This window comes from Nerophis lumbriciformis, linkage group LG03 (assembly GCF_033978685.3).
Source record: "Nerophis lumbriciformis linkage group LG03, RoL_Nlum_v2.1, whole genome shotgun sequence".
Taxonomy (NCBI): Eukaryota; Metazoa; Chordata; class Actinopteri; order Syngnathiformes; family Syngnathidae; genus Nerophis; species Nerophis lumbriciformis.
The window spans coordinates 29,490,997-29,506,652 of record NC_084550.2 but is presented as its reverse complement, the minus strand read 5'-3'; the positions used below and the strand labels follow the sequence as shown (position 1 = coordinate 29,506,652).

At 39.7% G+C, this 15,656-nt stretch overlaps 1 protein-coding gene across 2 annotated transcripts in view; it reads left to right on the top strand.

Annotated features, from left to right (window-relative positions):
* Positions 1 to 220: 220 nt before the first annotated feature.
* Positions 221 to 15,656, top strand: part of dpydb (dihydropyrimidine dehydrogenase b) — a 96,913-nt gene continuing 81,477 nt past the window's right edge. Inside the window, exons 1-3 of one of the 2 annotated variants that reach the window (XM_061936569.2) lie at positions 221 to 340; positions 12,833 to 12,943; positions 13,359 to 13,441. In XM_061936569.2, the coding sequence (XP_061792553.1) occupies positions 311 to 340; positions 12,833 to 12,943; positions 13,359 to 13,441 (224 nt within the window). In that variant the 5' untranslated portion in view covers positions 221 to 310. Of the gene's footprint in view, positions 341 to 8,180; positions 8,314 to 12,832; positions 12,944 to 13,358; positions 13,442 to 15,656 lie in introns of those variants that run through there. The other variant, XM_061936575.2, reaches the window with a different exon arrangement.

Here is a 15,656-nt window from a genome sequence, read left to right as displayed (position 1 = left end):
TGGAGCTTTTGCTTATTTATCCTAAAGCTCAAGTGCAAATTTACAATGCAGCCGTGAATCGAAACTAAACTTTGAACCTGGCAGAGTTCAGTCAACTTGAACCGGCCCAGGCCTGTCAAGCTTGCAACATTGGGGAAGAAAGGTTATTCCAGTTGTGCAACAGGAAGGCGTGTGAGTGTGTGTGTGTGTGTGTGTGTGTGTGTGTGTGTGTGTGTGTGTGTGTGTGTGTGTGTGTGTGTGTGCATTCAGGAGCAGAGTGGTGCTTGGGAGTAGTGGGTCCAGTCTACAACTTGAACTTGGAGCGTGCATCATGCTGAGCAAAGATCTTCCAGACATTGAGGTAACAACTTCCTATGTTGCAGGATTGTGAGGGAAGTACTGAGAGTTCTTTCAAAAAGACACGCAAGACTTGTAGGGAATGAACATTTATTCCTGCTAACTAACACTGTGTGCAAACATCAGCTACTTTGGGCTGCAGTGTCAAAACTATTCTGCAGAAAAGTCAATATCTTGCTTCCTGTTTTTAAGGGTAAAAACGTAATTTCACAATAAAAGTGTATTCTTAACCTTTTTGACTTCAGGGCAAAACTCAAATTGTAGGAGCCTAAATGATGTTTAAGTTACTTTACATTTTATGGAAGGTGCTTTATGTTTATTCAGCCTATTTACTTCATTTAAATAATAGGAAAATGTATATATTGCATGCTTGGAATAATTATAAGGTACACTTTATTTGTAATTATTACATTTGTCTGAATCATTTGATGAGGTACTATTTTATACTGCTTTAATACAGTGAAGATGGCGAAACTGTTTAATTGCATCGGGGGCGCTCGTGACCCAAAAATAGTTAGGAAAACGCTGCCGTCATGCAAAGGTGTCAAGCTCATTCACCTCATTTTTGCACGGCCTGCACGTGTGCATGGATAAAGTGCTTTATCCCTCTTTCTTTGCTAAATCTGTTCGCTCTTTCCATTTTGACAGCAAAAAAAAAAGAAGCAAATATCGCATGCAATTTTTAATGATCTAATGACACATTTTCTATTATCATATGTTTTAAACTTTTTTGTGTTAAACCATACACAAATATCCGCTGGACTTGTGAGTTCAAAGCACGCCATGTGTGTAATAATATGTATTATACAAATGCACAGGCAATTGTATATTGAATATACATACATTAATATCCATGTGCAATTGTATATTGAATATACATACAGTAACATCCTTATGCAATTGTATATTGAATATATTGAATATACATACATTAATATCCATGTGCAATTGTATATTGAATATATTGAGTATACATACATTAACATCCATATGCAGCCAGGCTGTGCTGACAGCAACATACAGTAGCATAGTAGGCCCAAGTATTCATTAAAAACAAGGCAGAGCTAATATTTATAGAAGTATATTGAATTTGTTGTCCACTGTATCGCTACACACAGTTTGAATAGAGGACAAAGCATGATGTTTGTTTATATTGTATCAGACTGGGTTCTATGTTATGCAATGTTCCACATGTACTTTTTTCAATGTTGTTGTTTCCCGTGTCCTCAAATGCATCATTGCCACGTGTCACTTTCTCTGCCGATGACGGTTTTGCGTCTTGTTTGTTTTGGCGTCCGCTACGGCCGACATTAGTGGGATTGTAACCACTTCCTCTGAAGGCTGGTAAACCTCTGATAATGGCTCCAGTGTGAACTCTTACATGTGAGCTTTGATGACTTTGTGACGTCTGTGTTGGGTTCCTGGCTGCCACCAGGAGGAAGGAACCCCTTTGCCTTTTTGTCACCCAGCAAAATGTCTTTCATCTTCACTTTTATGATGGAGGACGTCTTACTGACACGTTTAAATGAAAGAAAAACATCTTCACAAAATAATGGTGTGGGGGCCCCCTTCTGGTTGTTGTACTAAACGTCCGCATAAAGGGTCTATGCCAGGGGCCGGCCCTGCCTGCATGGTCCACTCCAGGCTGCATACATCCTTCATACCAGGGGTGTCCAAACCTTTTGACTGGGCGGCCAAAAGCCGTCTGCATGCAAAGAAATGAGATATATATATGTGTGTGTATATATATATATATATATATATATATATATATATATATATATATATATATATATATATATATATATATATATATATATATATATATATATATATATATATATGTATTAGAGATGCGCGGTTTGCGGGCACAACCGCGGAGTCCGCGGATTATCCGCGGATCGGGCGGATGAAATTAAAAAAAATTAGATTTTATCCGCGGGTCGGGTCGGGTCGGGTCGGGTCGGGCGGATGAAATAAAAAAAAAAAAGATTTTAAATAGATTCAGGCGGGTGGCAGTTAAACCAATTCGGAAATATATATACATAGTTAAATGTTGTTACCCACATACGAAAAACGAGCAGGCACCTGCTGCATATGCCACAACAGAAGAAAAAAAAAGAAAAGAGATGGACACTTTTACGGAGCGGAGAAGGGACGCCTCGCCGGGGTCCGGGACCGAGGCCCCTTCCCCCGAGAGGGCCCCACCGGGAGCCGTAGCTGAGGCGATCCGCGAGAAGGGCCCGACGCACGTCCAGGGTCACCACCGCGCCCACCGCACTGACACCCCGCCTCGTCCGCCTTCGCCGCGGCCGGCGTCACGCGCAGCAGGTAAGCAGCTTACCTGCCCGCCACCCCCGTGGCCGGGGGCTCGTAACAGGGGTCACTCCGCGCGCTCCGCCCGCGCAGCTTACCTGCCCGCCACCCCTGTTGTCGGGGGCGCGTAACAGGGGTCACTCCGCGCACAGTGCGCTCACGAAAGGGGTGGGGCTCACCCTGGTTGATATAGACGGTGGCCATGGAAGTCGGAACCCGCTAAGGAGTGTGTAACAACCCACCTGCCGAATCAACTAGCCCTGAAAATGGATGGCGCTGGAGCGTCGGGCCCATACCCGGCCGTCGCCGGCAGCGAGACGCGCTTGGAGGTGCGCTCAGCGCGGCTCCTATATGATTGCGCACTGGTGTGCGTCTGGGTCGTGACAGCGTGGCACGCGAATGTCTGTGCTGCATTGGATCAATCTCCTTTCTTTAACAGGCAAAAGCTTTATAACCTCACCATACCTGCCAACTTTTGAAATCAGAAAAACCTAGTAGCCAGGGTCCAAGGGCCGCAGGCCCCGGTAGGTCCAGGACAAAGTCCTGGTGGAGGGTTCAGGGCTTCGCCCCCCGACGCAAAATGATTATTAGCATTCAGACAGGTTAAAATGTTGCTAAAACCATCACTTTTCTATCAGTCACAGTGACTTTTCAAAACAAAAATATTAAAGCAAAAATCATATGGGTTGATTGACATGTTTATTCTGTAAGCTAACTTCAATAGTTTGAAATTATTTTTGACAGTTAATGCCAGTTATCCTGTCAACCTTTCACAAGACTTCAATTTGTTAATTGAAAGTATAAACAGTATAAACACTTTTTACAGTAAACAAATGGTAAAACAGTACTAAACAATTCCATAAAAAAAAAAATTGGTGTCATTATTAACTTTCTGTCCAAGCTTGTATAATCTACTGCCTTGTTCAATTGTAAAAAATATTCTGTGCCGAAAATTCACATTTCTATCACAATTATCATACTGTAAACATGGTAAGCTAACTTCATTAAAATTAATAGTCCTGTCAATAGCATGGAATTACAATTCAAATGTAGTTTTTTTGTAAGCCTTTCAAAAGAATTAAAAATATGAAAAATTAATGAAAATTAATTTAAGCCATCAGACACTTGAAAAGTGGCACATCACATCTCTAATGTAATCATTTTAACTTTTCAACAGAAATAGCACTGCAAAAATATTAAGGACATACTTCTGTATTTTGGTAGTTATGCTGTCAACATTTAACAAGATTTCTTCAACTTGGACTTGAAAGCATAAATAGTATAAACACTTTTAACAGTATAACAGTACTAAACAATTCCAATAGATAACATTGGTGTCATTACCTTTTTGTGGCTAAAATCCAAATTTATTCTATCAGATTGATCATACTGCAAAAATGATATGGTAACTTTATGATAAGTTTACTTGAAGTGGCATAAAACACTGAAAGTGATTGTTCCTATAACCCCTTTGTTTCAAATGTTTGTTCCACTTGTGGCAGTCGGGCACCAGCATACCATCTTTGACAACTTGAAGTGGCATAAAACACTGAAAGTGATTGTTCCTATAACCCCTTTGTTTTAAATGTTTTATGCCACTTCAAGTTGTCAAAGACGTGCTGTGAAATACAGCCGACAGGATTGCGCACCAAACACGAAGCAAGGCCAAAGTGCATGCATGGTGCAGGAGAACAAAGGACTTCTTTCATTTAAGGTTTGTGATAAACCATCAAACTCATTCGTTAAAAGGACTCTATAGTAATATAAAGCGAGTTTTTCTGGACATTATCATGCAAGAAAAGTTTATTTTTGGGACCGCGATCACCGCGTAATGATTTTTAAAGGTTGCATTACAAACATTTAACTGTCCCATGTGATCAGCCAGTGCGATTGGAAGTCCATGCTCAATTATTGCCTACGTAAATAAAACTTCGGCATTTATCACATCCAAAGAATCTGTTTGGGCGACGAAAAACGTTGAAAGTTTTCCACTTGTATCGCTAGCAACGGCATTAGACTTGTGTTTTTTTGTCCCAACATGGTCTTTTACATCGCTAATTCCTCCGTGTCCGATCGAAAAATCTTGTCTGCACAAGGTGCAATTCGCGTAGTTTTCACCCTTTTTTTTTTTAAATTAATGAAAAACCGTATTTTTTATCACTGCAACCGTAACCCGGAATAGGTTGATGAAAACCGTACGAATTACGGGAAAACCGGAGTAGTTGGCAGGTATGCCTCACTAATGCCTTGCATCGTCTATATTAGATATATAACAACGGGCGGGTGCGGGCGGGTGCGGGCGGGTGCGGGCGGGTGCGGGCGGGTGCGGTTCTGATCAAATGTTACATCGGGTGGATGGCGGATGGTTGACGACTTTCTGATGCGGTGGCGGATGAAATAATTGCCTATCCGCGCATCTCTAATATGTATACACACACGTATATATATATATATACATATATATATATATACAGTATATATAATTTTTTGTATATATGTGTGTGTGTGTATATATATATATATATATATATATATATATATATATATATATAAATATATATATATATATAATTCATAATTAATATAATTAATAATTAATATAATTGGATATTAAGAGTTTGTGAAAATTCGATTCCTACCTTGTTTACTTCTGTGACCTTCTTAAAGTTGTGTAATCAATGAGAAATATCCAGTGTTGGGTTAGTTACTGAAAACCAGTAACTAGTTACAGTTACTAGTTACTTTATTTCAAAAGTAACTCAGTTACCGGTACTAACTCAGTTACTTACACCAAAAAGTAATGCGTTACTGTGAAAAGTAACTATTTAGTTACTTATTTTTTTCTTCTTTTTTTTTTAAAGCTCCCATTAATGCCCTTTTTGCCTTCATTTCAGTACTGTTATTGCACTGGAGAATAATACAATCTGTTGATCAACTTGACATGCATTTTTATTTTCCTTTTAACATAATTAATGAAAAACAGTGCAACATAAAAAGGCATTCCTCCTTTCTTTAAACTTGGACCAATGACCATTAATAAAAAACAAGTTTAAGTGCAACATAAGAAGAAACATCATCTTCCTTGAAACATAGGTAGTGAACTAAAGCCTGACATCTGGAGTGATGCTGCTGTCTTCCACACTTGGAGCCATGGATTGTAGAATTCTTGTTTTCAGTGGCAGGATCGTTGACACAGATGGTGAAGTTTCAGTGCTCAGTAGAGATGTAACACTTTTGAGGGGTTTAAGCACCTAGAGGACCTCATCTGCCACTTCATCAGACAGGGTGACATTTGTCTTCAGGGTGTTGTGGGTCAATGCAGAGTATATAGCTGCCTGCTGCTCCAACATATCATAAGTGGAGTTCCACCTCGTTGGGACATCATGTATGAGCAGGCAGCTTTAGCATTTCTTGCTTTGTCTTAAGCACATGAGCAGCTGTTGTGCTTGGGTGGAAGTAAGAAACCTTCCTGATCCTCCCAAAGAGGCGCTCCATCCTATTGACTGAGATTCCCTTCTGTGATGCCAAATTCACTACATGTGCAAAGCACCTATCTGTGGTCCCAGTCCTGCCTCATTCTCTGTAATTATTTGATTTTTGGCATTATCACGTGTGACTGGGATATCTTTATCTTCCATTCCTCCACTGCTTGTGTCAGTACCTGCGCAAGGTGACTCTCGTAGAGGGGACGTGTCTTCTCATCTCCCAGTCTGCTGTGATGAAGTGAGCGCTTATAGTTCCGCTGGACGTCCAGCCGTCTGTCATGAGCGCAACAGATGATGCTCGGGATAGTTCATCCACAACTTTTTTCTTCTCCTGCTCATAAAGATCTGGCACAATCTTATTGCTGAAGTGGGTGCGCGACGGGATGTCGTAACGTGGTTCAAGCACGTTATCAGCATGAGTTTAAAACCCTCGTTTTGCACAACCGAGTCTGCACTTATAAACACACCGATTCAATGGCGCTGGGCGTTCAAGCTCCTCCGTTATTGCGCTCGCCATGACCACGCTGTGTGTGGACTGAACGTGCCAACAACTTTTTTTGTTTGTTTCATATATCAAACCGCGGATCAAATGGTTTGATTGATTGATTGATTGAAACTTGTATTAGTAGATTGCACAGTACAGTACATATTCCGTACAATTGACCACTAAATGCTAACACCCCAATAAGTTGTTCAACTTGTTTAAGTCCACGTTAATCAATTCATGGTAACAAAATGGCTGAAAATAATGGTCCATATATGACAAGACCACATTGCTTATTGAACTTGAGCGTCCAAATTGAAGATGTCGGAGGGCCACAGTTTGGACTTCCCTGCTTTATACAGTCGACTATTAGTTGTTTCCCCCAAAAATGTTTATTAGACCAAAACCCCAAATAAAATTGTGGGTTCCTTCCTTTCACCAACAGGTGTTGTAAAACAAAGTTATTTGTCAAAAAGACAAATAAATAAAGAAGTTGTACATGAAAGAGTCATGAAGGAGCACAAGATGGAAGTGTCCATTTAATCAGGGAAAAGTCCAACCAAGGGAGAAGCTCAGGGCTTGAATTCAGGCATGTGAGATGGAAACGTGGAAATAAACATTTATTTACACTTCAAAATATCACTTGTGCGGTTTTTTAGTCAAATATTGCAGCGTGTAAGGCTGAGACTCAACCCTACGTTAAAACACTCATTACCTCTAACAAGCAAAAAGCTGTGAAAACGATGATGCTGTGTTCCAAATTTTAATTATTTACTGAACTTGTGTGAGCCTATGGCTTTGCACTTTGCTATATATATACCGTATATATATCCATCCATCCATCCATTTTCTACCGCTTATTCCCTTTTTTGGGGGGGGGTCGCGGGGGGCGCTGGAGCCTATCTCAGCTACAATCGGGCGGAAGGCGGGGTACACCTTGGACAAGTCGCCACCTCATCGCAGGGCCAACACAGATAGACAGACAACATTCACACTCACATTCACACACTAGGGCCAATTTAGTGTTGCCAATCAACCTATCCCCAGGTGCATGTCTTTGGAGGTGGGAGGAAGCCGGAGTACCCGGAGGGAACCCACGCAGTCACGGGGAGAACATGCAAACTCCACACAGAAAGATCCCGAGCCCGGGATTGAACCCAAGACTACTCAGGACCTTCGTATTGTGAGGCAGATGCACTAACCCCTCTACCACCGTGCTGCCCATATATATATATATATATATATATATATATATATATATATATATATATATATATATATATATATATATATATATATATATATATATATTGCATTCTATTTTACTTACTTTAATGCGTTTACAACCCCTTGTCGCTGTTTTGTACTGTTTTTGTACTTAATTTGATTATTATTATTTATCGATTGTTTGTAAATGTTGCAGTTTTTAAACAAAGGTTTATAAAATAAAATAAATTAAAATATACAAAATAATGGAAAAAGGCTGGGACTCGAAGGGGGCGTGTCAAAAGATGGAGTTAACATCCGGGGCTTCTCAGTGCGACACACAACACCGGACACGTGTCCTGTGAAAACCTGTCCGGTCGGAACTCTAACATGACAACATTTCCTTGGGTGAATGATGTAAACACACGACAAAGTGTTCAAATAAGATTGTAAACAACATTTGATGAAGTTTCTTCACAGCCGCAGGTACTCTAGCTTCATCTTGTCTAAACTCTGCACTGACCTTCACGACAGCTCGCTAGTTAGCATAGTTAGCTAACTTCTAGCTAGCTTACTCCTTGTCTTTTTTTATTTTATTAACCTTTAGTTATAAATTTCAACATTTACAAACAGTTGAGAAATAATAGTCAAAGTAAGTACAAAATAGCACCAGGGGGTTGTAAATTCAAAGTAAGTAAAATAGAATGCAATATATATATATATATATATATATATATATATATATATATATATATATATATATATATATATATATAATATATATATATATATATATATATATATATATATATATATATATAATATATATATATATATATATATAACAAACTAAGTGCAAATCCATAGGCTCAATCTCAGTAAATAACTTAAATTTGGAACACAACATCATAGTTTTCACAGCTTTTGCTTGTTAGAGGTAGAGAGTGTTTTAATGTAGAGTTCTAAATCTTTTTTAAAGGCACAAAAAACAGGTCGGGTATTGAGAAACTTACATTTAGGAATATAAAACTAATAGTATACTGAGGTTACAAAGGTCAAATTCCTTTTGAAATGTTTTTTCATACAGTGTAAAAGCAAATATCACATCTTTCAAACAAAGCACAAATTTGTCATGAATATTGTCATTTATTAGTAAGCAGGGGCGTCACTAGCTTTTAAGGACGGGGGGCTTTGCCCCCAGGAGATGCACAGGATGCGAGCGAATGTTACGCACGAGCACAAAACTTCACAAACGGCTAACAAAGACTTAGAAATTATTCATTGTTATTATTATTATTATTATTATTATTTTTAAATGCACGGGACGAAATGAAATGCTCCCGGGACGATGGCTTTTAACCATATATTTTCTTTTTCTTTTTATGTATTTATTCATTTTACATTTTATATTAAATGTCTTGGTTTTTCCTCAGTCTGAAAATCCTATTAAATGTTTAACAAGCCATCCTATAATAATAAAACAGCTATTAATGTAACAATACAATAAAACAAATATATTTAATGATGCTTTTTTCATTATTTTAACAATAGGCTAATGTATATTACTTTATATAGATTCTACAAGAAACACAAAACTTAAAAAATAAATGATTTACAATTGCACACACAAGGTTTTGTGCAGCTTCTCTCACTGTAAAGGAAGATAATGTGCTTCGTACACCTGCAGGACCGCAAGCAAGGTCGCAGAGAAAATGCAGGCTGGAATTTGAGTGATGTGGGAATTTTCTATATGAACAAGTGGAATGGATTGGATACCGACGCACGAAAGGGGCTCTCTACCTTACGCTACGAAGTGAGGGGAAACTGAGTGAATAATAACAGGTTATATGATTATTTATTTAAACTCATATTTGGGCCACTTTATAATGAATATGTCGGCATTTATTTGTAAAAAAAACAAAAAAAAAACCACCAAATTATTTAGGGGACCTTAACAACAACGCCAATGATTAGTAGCCTGTGAGAAAATATATTTCTGACGTGACGCTGAAAGTAAGGGGGCGTGGCTGTAATATAGACTTTTGTTTTTTGTTTCTTTGTTTGTAATATAGAGTTCTTTGCATGCATGTTGTAGAATTTGACATCACATTTTCAATGATAATAATGTTAGTCAATTACTAAAAAAAACATGCAGTTTCTGTGGTGCATTAAATTGGACATGTAATTGTCAAAAAGCCAACTAAAAGAGGTTAGTAGATGAGAATAAATCTAAAAATAGTTTAGAAATGCACCCAACTGCAGGAAATGTAGTCTTGATTATCAAAGTTTCCTTTCAGGGCTTGCGCTGTAACACTTTGTGCTGATAGAAATGTTCCTATTCTTTTTTTCTCAAAGAGTTGCTGTAAGTAATCCAAAAAGTCAATCATCACCTGCATGCCTGCTAACCTCCTCTCTTGTTCAGAGTGCCTCTTTAAGATGATCACGTCTGGGGATCAATCATTTATACTTTGACAACACTTTTGCCTTTTTACACCAACATTTTCACTCCCTAATCAACACTCTTTTAGATATCTACAGTTTTGTTTGTAATACTTTCCCCAGGTTTTAAACTTACCGACTGACAGTTTCAGATGCTTTTTCTTGACACCACTTCTGACTTTGAAAGGATCAATTACACGTATTCGCAATCTAATTGAGTCTCTGAATTCAATCAAGTCACTTTGAGAAAGTGACCCTATCGGAGGATAGCTGGACAAGGATCTTAAGTAGACTTCCTAAGTCTTCTAGTTGTGCTATAACACAGCCTTATTCAATACATAGTACTTACTGTACCAAGGTCTGACTGGCTAACATGTACAGTATATATGTGTGCTATAACACAACCTTATTCAATACATAGTACTTACTGTACCAAGGTCTGACTGGCTAACGTGTATGTTGCAATATCGGTATTATGTGATCGATGTCAACAGACTCCAGCTAACCTAAAGTAGCAGTAGAGTGGAAAAACAAGTTGCCTTCATTTTGAAGTTATTATCATATATATATCAGATTTGTTATCATATATATATATCAGATTTGTGACACTAAAAGACTTCCAAAGTTAGCAAATAAATAGCTATGATCAAACTAGTATCAATCTTACGGAGATTCCCGCGCCATTTTGAGAGATCATGAGGAAGCCAGTCATGTGATCGCGTAACGTAGAGGAGAAACCACAGATCTTTTCCCCATCAACAACAATGCTAATCAAGCAGACTTTGGGATTACTTTGAGACAAATGGTGATCCAGGACCTTATATTTTTGAGCCCGAACCCAAAGAGGATGAGTAATAAGTTTTAGAAGCCGAGTGCTAAATGGAAGCAGCTTTATAGGCTCATGTAGCATTGCTAGGTGCTAAACATACAAACTAGCCTTAATAAAACAAACACTCACTGTAACATTTCCACTCTCGCTGGGATGCCGACCGACGGCACGCTCACATCATTCTGTTTAGATGAAGAATCAGTCACAATCCTCACAAAAGGCTTTACAAAAAAGTTCCTGCAAGAAGCGTCTTTTTGTGTTTTTTTCGCCACCTTGGGGACGTGAAGTGGACCAGCCTGTCAGACCAGGACCAGGGCCACACTAGTCTGCTAGCAGGTGAGGTGGAAAGTGGACCAGCCTGTCAGACCAAGACCAGGGCCGCACTAGTCTGCTTGCAGGTGAGACGTGAAAGTGGACATGCCTGTCAGACCAAGACCAGGGCCACACTAGTTAGCTGGCAGGTGAGACGTGAAAGTAGACCAGCCTGTCAGACCAAGACCAGGGCCACACTAGTCTGCTGGCAGGTGAGACGTGAAAGTGGACCAGCCTGTCAGACCAAGACCAGGGCCACACTAGCCTGCTAACAGGTGAGACGTGAAAGTGGACCAGCCTGTCAGACCAAGACCAGGGCCACACTAGTTAGCTGGCAGGTGAGATGTGAAAGTGGACCAGCCTGTCAGACCAAGACCAGGGCCACACTAATCTGCTAGCAGGTGAGACGTGAAAGTGGACATGCCTGTCAGACCAAGACCAGGGCCACACTCGTCTGCTAGCAGGTGAGACGTGAAAGTGGACCAGCCTGTCAGACCAAGACCAGGGCCACACTAGTCTGCTAGCAGGTGAGACGTGAAAGTGGACCAGCCTGTCAGACCAAGACCAGGGCCACACTAGTCTGCTAGCAGGTGAGACATGAAAGTGGACCAGCCTGTCAGACCAAGACCAGGGCCACACTAGTTAGCTGGCAGGTGAGACGTGAAAGTGGACCAGCCTGTCAGACCAAGACCAGGGCCACACTAGTCTGCTATGCTGACTGAATTGGACTTTAGTACATGTTTGGGTAGAATTTGATTAGACAAAACCAGTTTTCTTTGAAGTAATATAAACATTTTATCAGAGCTGTTTGGCTTTTTTATGGAGGAATGTAGTTCATCATAATCAATGTTATCAATAAAGTATTGATTTTGAATGGAGAATGGGTTCTGAATTGAATCGTTGCCCCCAGGAATTGAATCTAGTCGTGTGGTGCCCAAACATTCACAGCCTTATTTGACATGTGGAGCTGCTGCATGGCCTCTGAGTTGGTGAAAGTTCATTCTAGATGATGAATCCTGCCTCTCACCTGGATAGTAGAATGTCTTGGACATAAACCCAGAAGTTGGTCAACGCTGACATCCGAGTAAGACCCGGAGATTCTTTTTATTTTTTTATTTTAGAAATATTAGTTCAGCGTGATGGTGGTTGGACCTTCCCCTGACTGTACTTTCCACTTTGCAGCCTCGGGGCAGTGACCTGTCTTATCTCTGACATCCAAACAAGCACATTTCTCAGAATCTTCCATGTTTTTGTCAGATAACATGCTCGTAAAACGTGGAAGACAGCAAAAAAATGCAGTTGCTTTTGTGAGACGCAACATCCGCCAGAAGAGAAGAGGAAAACTAAAGAGTCACTTTAGCACAGCTGAGTGGATTATTCAGTTTTTCATTTCAATGACTGACTTCATGTCCTTTTTCTTTGTAGAGCATCCTGGCTCTCAATCCAAGGGTGAAGACTCACGGTCAGATCATGTCCACGGCCAACAAGAAGACAGAAAAGAAACACTGGAAGCGAAACCCTGAGAGGAGTTGTGGTGTAAGTCACTCTGACACACTCTGTCATACACACTTGTCATACACACTTGTCATACACACTTCACTTGTCATACACACTTCACACACTTCACTTGTTATACACACTTCACACACTTCACTTGTCATACACACTTCACACACTGAACTCACCTTCACTTGTCATACACACTTCACACACTGAACTCACCTCCACTTGTCATACACACTTCACACACTTCACACACTGAAAGCATCTAAACTCATTTCAATGTTCTATAGACTCCATTGTTTGGGACCCCAGAGTGTAAGTGCAGTTGTGGTTCCCAGCAGGATAGAAAAACAAACACACACACACTGCAAGAGATTATTTGAACTTACTCACAAATAGGCCCATCATGATTATATCTCACGTATACTTGATATCTCTCCTGTTTCAGTCCTGTGTGAAGTTGGAGAACAACTTTGATGATATCAAACACACCACCCTGAGTGAGCGAGGAGCTCTCCGAGAAGCTCTGAGGTGAGAATAAAACACATCTATCACTTAAGGATGAGGACGTGACTAAATATCCTGCATTGACTCATCTAAATACATCAAAAATCATGTCACCTGACTAATGTGTCCACTAACATCCACTCATGTCACCTGACTAATGTGTCCACTAACATCCACTCGTGTCACCTGACTAATGTGTCCACTAACATCCACTCATGTCACCTGACTAATGTGTCCACTAACATCCACTCATGTCACCTGACTAATGTGTCCACTAACATCCACTCGTGTCACCTGACTAATGTGTCCACTAACATCCACTCATGTCACCTGACTAATGTGTCCACTAACATCCACTCGTGTCACCTGACTAATGTGTCCACTAACATCCACTCGTGTCACCTGACTAATGTGTCCACTAACATCCACTCGTGTCACCTGACTAATGTGCAGAGGTGTGGACTCAAGTCACATGACTTGGACTCGAGTCAGACTCGAGTCATGAATTTGATGACTTTGGACTCGACTTGACAAAATGTAAAGAGACTTGCAACTCGACTTAGACTTTAACATCAATGACTTGTGACTTCACTTGGACTTGAACCTTTTGACTTGACATGACTTGCTACTTTCCCCAAAACCCAAAGATTGAAAAGTTATTCAGCGCTCCGTAGCTTTCATTTTTTACGTGTCTGTCTATCTATGAGCGTGTGTGTTGCTTGTCAGCTGCTTGTCAGCGTGTGTGCTCTCAGTACAACAGCCAATCAAATTAGATCTACGTTGTTTTTGTCCCACAACATTCATCCAATCAAATTGCAGGACAACCACCGAACAAGAGTTGTCAAACAACGTGCCAGTGAGAAAGATTTATACCAAAGTTGGTTTCGTTCGGGTATAAAAACTACGACTTGGTCAACAAAAACGAATTGCAGTATGCTAAACATGCAGTTCGAATATTGCAGACGGAGACGCAACAACTTCCAACTTCGTTCGACATTTGAAGATGCACAAAGAAGGGTAAGTTTTCAATGTAAGCTAACGTTTATTGGCTAAGTAACGTGACTTTTATTTGCTGTGTAGTTAAATGAGTGAGGCTGTAACCTCACTACTAACGTTATAACCATAGACATGTTCTAAGGGTACGCAGCATCGAGCGCTACTTCCTACTGGCGCAGACGAGACGCGGGGCCGCCATCTTGGAGTGGTGATCCTCTCCACTCAGTGCAATTCATTTGGCAGGAGCAATGAACTGTCAGCGCATTTAATTCCTCTTACCTCACTGAATACCAATGATTTTCACCCCCTTTTTTGTCATACGTGTAGCTATGATAAAGGACACATGTTTCGGCGTGTTTTATTATTCATAGTTTGCTTAACAGTAACAGAATAATCGTATATGCTATAAATGACCAGACATCCGAGATCAAAACTGGGAATATCATCCCAAAGAAGGGGGAAAAAAACGGTCAGCTATTTTTAATTTGAAGAAACAATATGATTAGGTTATATATACGTGTGTATATCCAGCATAAACAATGTATGAATACATTAGATATCTATATATCTTAGGGACCTATAGACTGTATCGCATAGAGTTTATTCTGTCTTGACACTTTGTATTGATATTTTGTATTATAATCATTTAAGGGAAGAATGTGTTTACATTGATTGTTTTATATGTATTTTTTATGTATGTCGCTTTGGATAAAAGCGTCTGCCAAATACTTAAACATATATAAACACCAGAAAGTCTTCATATCAGCTAAAACCACCAATCTGTTTCACTGGATTCAGAATAAAACCAAATTCTGTTTTACCCAACAATGTTAGTATTTGAATATTGTTACTTGAAGACTGATTCCTGGTTACAATTATACTGTTAAGAAAGTATTGTCTTATACTTTGCCTAAAATGAGAATGCATCATAATCAGTAGTGGCTGGTGAATTTTGTTTTAGGTGGGGCTGAAAGTTTGTAAACCAAACCCCTGTAGGGGCGTCATCCTCCCCCAGAAGATTTCTTTGTGATTTTCACATACAAATATTGAAGATCTTTGATCCTTCTCAACTCGGTGGTAATATTATTTTCACAAAATACAACCAATAGTACGTTAATGTTAAATCTTACTTGTGAAAAGAAATCCCCCGATTCCTATTTTCAACAGTCCGCTCATTTGAGCAGGAAAACGCTGAACACCAGCATCTTTATTTTCTACCTGTCAACTGTCAGTTTAGGCTGCT